A 4,992-nucleotide genomic window follows, 5' to 3' on the forward strand; every position below is an offset into this window, starting at 1 on the left:
TTTGAAACCAGTAACTACAGAGCTCAGAGAAGGTCTTTAGCATTTCCCTGCAGCTCACTCAGCTTTTGCACTTCTTACAATTACACCCGACCAACTGCAACAGGGGAAGGTGTTGCTGAGATTTGTTAAAACCTCCTTCAGATGAAAAGCAATAATGAAATGATAGATTTGGAAAGCTAACAAGGCCACTGACACCAGGAGGATGGTAAAGGCTAGCTGCAAACACCCATTCTCTATTCTGTGGAAGACAGAAATGAGAAGAAGGAGCTTAATCTGTAAATTAGCTTCCCTTAGTTTTCTAGAACACTTTATCCTCTCCTTATCTGTCCCAAAGCATTAGATGGAGCTTGATTTCTGCTTTAGGTACCTGTGGAGGACTACTAATGAGGTCCTGCAACTGGGCAGCAGTTGATGTCAGAGGAGGTTCTTCTTCTGATCCCATCTGTTCATACAGCAACTGGACTTTGTTCAGTTCCAGGATTCCTTTGGTTCGTGCCAGGTTCTGAAGGTGCTGTCTGAATGCTACAATTCCTGCAGAAGGGTGGAGCAAAACCCTTGTCAGAAAATGGGTTAATTCACCTCTGGTGAGCACAGCAAATGGGAGACAAGCTGAGGAACGACCAAGACACGAGGCAGGCTGGTTCCTCTCTGTGTGGAGCACTGTGTCTGGGTATCCTGTGCCATGCCAGGGGCTGTGGTTACCTTGTGTGAGGGATGTGTCAGAAGCTCTGCGCCCCTCTCGGAAGCTGACGGGCGAGCGGTTGTGGGTCTCTCGTTTTTGGGAGGTGAGTGCCTGCATGGCTGGGTTGGCAGGTCTCAGACCTATGAAGGGGGGTGTCATCCTGGGTGCCTGTTGGTTGGTCAGCACCATTTCTTTCAAGGAAGGGGTGTCTTCCAGGAATTTCATATCTCTCTGAACGGATCCCATGTCGTACTCGGAATCAATACTGCCCAGAGATGAGTTTTCATCCAATGAGTAGACTTTCCCTGTGACAAAAACCAAAAGCCAGAATAAAAGACAGTGCAGTAGTAATTTAGTGAAGCAAAGGAAGTGCCCCAGGCTCGAGCTATTCCTGCCAAGAGCAGCAGTCGCCTTAGAGGAAACAAAACAAAGAAAATCAAGTTTTATAAGCAATAGTAATTTAACACTTGCAGTACCAGGATGGGGATTTGCTGCTGGGTTTTACTTCATTGCAGTGGGAAGATGCTGTGCAGATGACAATCCCTGGCTTCTTTGGAAAGCATTCAGTGGGTTTTGTGGTGTTGGGTTTTGTTTTGTGGGTTTTTTTTTTCCCCCGTTGATGATCCTGACAAGCCTGTAGCCTGAGCTGAAAGGCTTGGCCATCTTCCTAGTTTTGGAATACCTGAGAACCCAGAGGTTTTGCGTTCCCTACTGTCATTCTCTGCCCACCCATCTTTAGAGGATGAATGGTTTGGGGATGTTCAGTGATGTGAAAAAGAACAAGCCAGAACTTGCCAGACTTCACTGGTTGCTACTGGGGTTGTACGTAATGACAAATCCAGGAAACTGTCTTGTGCCTGTCACTCTTACACCTTAGCTTTTCTCATCTGGGCTTATTATGAGTGCTGAGAGAGGAAATGAGCTTTGAGATGCCTGTGCTGAACTTCTGTACCTGTGCCTGGCATCATCACCAGCTGGTTGGTGACTTCTGCCAGAGTGTGACGCCGCTTCCCACAGCGAGCTGCCTGGAGGGCTGCGAAGGCCTGGGCAGGGTCATCCTCTGCCTCCCCCTCTGCCTCTATTCCTTCATCAATAGAAGTTTCCATCATGCTGGTGGGTAGTGACTGGCATCCTTTCCTCATCACCACAGGAGGGACAGGGTCTAGCAGGCAGCCGTTGACCTAGATGGCAGAAGGAGATGGACAGCTTTCAGTTGTGTGCACAGAGCATCGCCCCAGAGGGCAAAGAGCTCTCTGCCTATCATGCAGCCTGGCTATTTTGGAATGTGTGAACCACCCTATCATCTTCTGAGGTAAGGCTTGTTAAGAATCATCTGTGACTTTGGTTTTGAGGACCATGGCCTGCATGTCATGTAGTTTTGGGGGGTATTCTGTTCTTAGATGATCCAATTAGTGTCTGGTTGCACAGAGGTCACTCCTGCTGTTTTGGTAGGATCAGACTGGGTAAAATATGGATGAAAACTCATTTATTCAACATAAAACCTGGCGCTGCTACAAGTGATTTTATGCAGAACTGTTGATGAACCATTCCTGAAGAAGTTCTTTGGTATTTTGAAAACAAGTGTGTCTGGAAAAGAAGTTTAATTGCATTAACAGTAGCTGTTAACAAATGGTCTTGCAAGCAGTCTAAACTGGTAGGACTCTAGGGAACTATCAAGCAGTATCAAGAAATAGCTATAAATATTTTGAGCATCAGCAAAATGATGATGCTTGCACAAGAAAATTCTGGATCTGCTGCCTCTAATTTAATGGATTATATATTTAACATTAATTTCTTGGACACCTTACTTTCCATTTGTGACTTTCCCATTCAAATTCTTCTGCTGACCTGGCAGCAGAAGCACTAGAAAGACTATTTAGTGAACTGCTGGAAAGGAAAAAGGGAACCAGCACCACGTGGGCAGTTGGCTCTCTGCAGTTTGCCATGACACATGGATCAAAGCTTGGAAGTCTTTAGCAGACATGTTCTGTAACACTTAAGACACTGAATATTCCCAAGTCAACTGTGATTTGACACCTCACTGTAGTCACCATTTGTTGATCTACTCTGGCCAAACTGCATCTATTAAAAAAAAAAAAAGCAAAGGAGGGTGCAAAATAAAGTCTGAAATGTTAATTTCCAAATGTCTTTGAACTGCTTTTTGCTTTCCAGCTGTAAGAGACCACACAAAGAGTCACTTAAAGCTGTGATGAGAACCAGGGCCACACTCTTAAGTGTTGGTAACTAACCAGTAAGCAGGCAATAAAAGCTTCAAAATGGCAAGCATGAAATCAAACCCCTAGCTGGCAGCAGGCAAAATACCATATGCTAAAATTAAAGTTGTGATGTGAGAGAGAACAACAGAAGTTTCATGAAAATAATAATATCCTTGACAAATGTAACTCTTTTAAGCTATTTCCCCTTCCTCACAAAAGCTCTGCCTCCCATGTATGTCACTTGTTCTTTGCTGCCCTGCAGAGTATTGTTACAGGGCTCAAAGTTGCATGGCAAAATGGATCAGACTGTAGCTCCCTTCAGAGACTAAAGGTGTAACCACACGTTTGTCAGGCTGTGGAGCTGTCACACCCTATTACTTGAGTTCTGTTAACTGTGGAGGTGTGGAAAACCTACACAAAGTCTTCCAGAGCAGTTACAAGAAACAAAACATGCAAGATGGGGCTGCAATTTCACATGAAGATTTCACAGGCACAGAAATGGCCTTGCTGAGACTGCTACAACCTCTTTGAGATGCTGCACTTCTAATAGTTTTTGACAGTCAGAAAATCCTGCTGGCTACTTACTATTCAGCAACAAAAGAAACCCCCAAAATGTAACTCTTTTGGCTATTATGAAATCAACAGATATGGAATGTTGAGTGTGTGGCATTTTAATCACTTCAGCTGGCAATGGAAGCTGATAGTTAAGGTTCCATTATAATTGCCTAAATTTTCAGATGAGTAGCTGAGTAGTTACTCAAGATACTCAGCAATAAACACTTTGTATTACAAAATATATTTGAGGAGTCTTTGGGGCTCTTAGAAATATATTGGAGAAGAAGAGAAAAACCCCAACACTTTTGTAGGCTGATTTTTCTTTTACAGCTGATAGTGTGTTAAAAGTGGAATATAAGCAAAGAACATGAGAGGCAGATTAGTGTTGAAAGGCACATGCAAGAGAAGCAGAAAAGGAATCTGGACTACTTAAATTTAGGGAAACTGGCACAATGTTTTGTCCAGCTAGCAAAGAAATGCACAAATCAAGTGTTTAATACTAAAGCTCTTTGTATTTGGCTTGCTTTCTATCCTGAGAGGTTACTGGGAAGTAAGAACTTGCTGGAGACCAGAGTTTTGGGGACAGCATATACTTAAAGGGTAAATGCCTGGGAGCAGGTTGAGAACATTGTGTCCTGGAGATAAAAGGCTGCTGAAAGCAGAAAGAAGCAGCAGGGATCTCCAGCTTGGCTTCCTACAGGAGTCAGGACACAGCAGGTGCACCAAGGTCAATGCAGTGACATGAGTTTGCACCACCAAATGCTCCAGCCCTGACCCCACAGTGCTTTGTGCTAGGGTCTATACCCTGTCAGAAGGAGCTGATCTTCAATTAATTATTGGAGAGCTGCAGCTACTAGTGAAAGCTGTGCTTTTACCAGGCAGTAATTGAAAAGGCAACAGTCTTTTTTTAGCTTTAGTGATTTTGGACAAAACAGAAGGGTGATTTGAAGCTGTACCTTTGGTGTCTCAATTCTTTCTTCCTCCATAAATGCTGTCTCTCCCTGGCAGCTGGATGGAGGGAAGGAAAAAGCTTCTGCTCCTGAAGCTGAGGAAAGCCCTGGAGACTGCAACAACCTTGCATTTTGTGAATGCAAGTTAACTGAGGGTACTACAGCTTGTGCCTAAAAAAGATTTTTAAGAACTTCAAAACCAGAACAATTTTAGGTAGAAAACAAAGCCACACATTAAAAATAAACATCACCTAGCCCATTTCCAGAGCAGAAGAAGTATAAAATTTATTTCCTCATTCTTGATGAATGACATTCTTAGTCTTTAGACTTCAAAAAAAAAAGCACCACCAACCCCCAAAACACACAAACACCAAACCCCAAATGTCATTGAGCTAATTACTTATTCAAGCTGAGCTCTTATGAGTGGTAAAGTGTTTGGGACCTTTTGGTGCCCTCCAACTTTTGACATGCTAGAATTTGTTTTTCTATTCAGTACAAACCTCCTTGATATTACCATGAGGAATAGGTGGGTCTAGTTTCAGTGACATTTTTAACATTCCTGTAGGAATTTTTCCTACATTCCTGTAGG

The 4,992-nt window shown here is 43.3% G+C and overlaps 1 protein-coding gene across 1 annotated transcript in view; it reads right to left on the reverse strand.

Moving 5' to 3' along the window:
* Nucleotides 1–367: 367 nt before the first annotated feature.
* The window catches only part of SIK2 (salt-inducible kinase 2), a gene marked incomplete at both ends in the record, with an annotated part of 10,224 nt that continues 5,599 nt past the window's right edge, over nucleotides 368–4,992 (reverse strand). Inside the window, 4 exons of the mRNA XM_008937033.1 lie at nucleotides 368–531; nucleotides 703–987; nucleotides 1,635–1,863; nucleotides 4,410–4,574. Of these exons, the coding sequence (XP_008935281.1) occupies nucleotides 368–531; nucleotides 703–987; nucleotides 1,635–1,863; nucleotides 4,410–4,574 (843 nt within the window). The remainder of the gene's footprint in view (nucleotides 532–702; nucleotides 988–1,634; nucleotides 1,864–4,409; nucleotides 4,575–4,992) is intronic.

Source organism: Merops nubicus, unplaced genomic scaffold, assembly GCF_000691845.1.
Source record: "Merops nubicus isolate BGI_N331 unplaced genomic scaffold, ASM69184v1 scaffold16933, whole genome shotgun sequence".
NCBI lineage: Eukaryota > Metazoa > Chordata > Aves > Coraciiformes > Meropidae > Merops > Merops nubicus.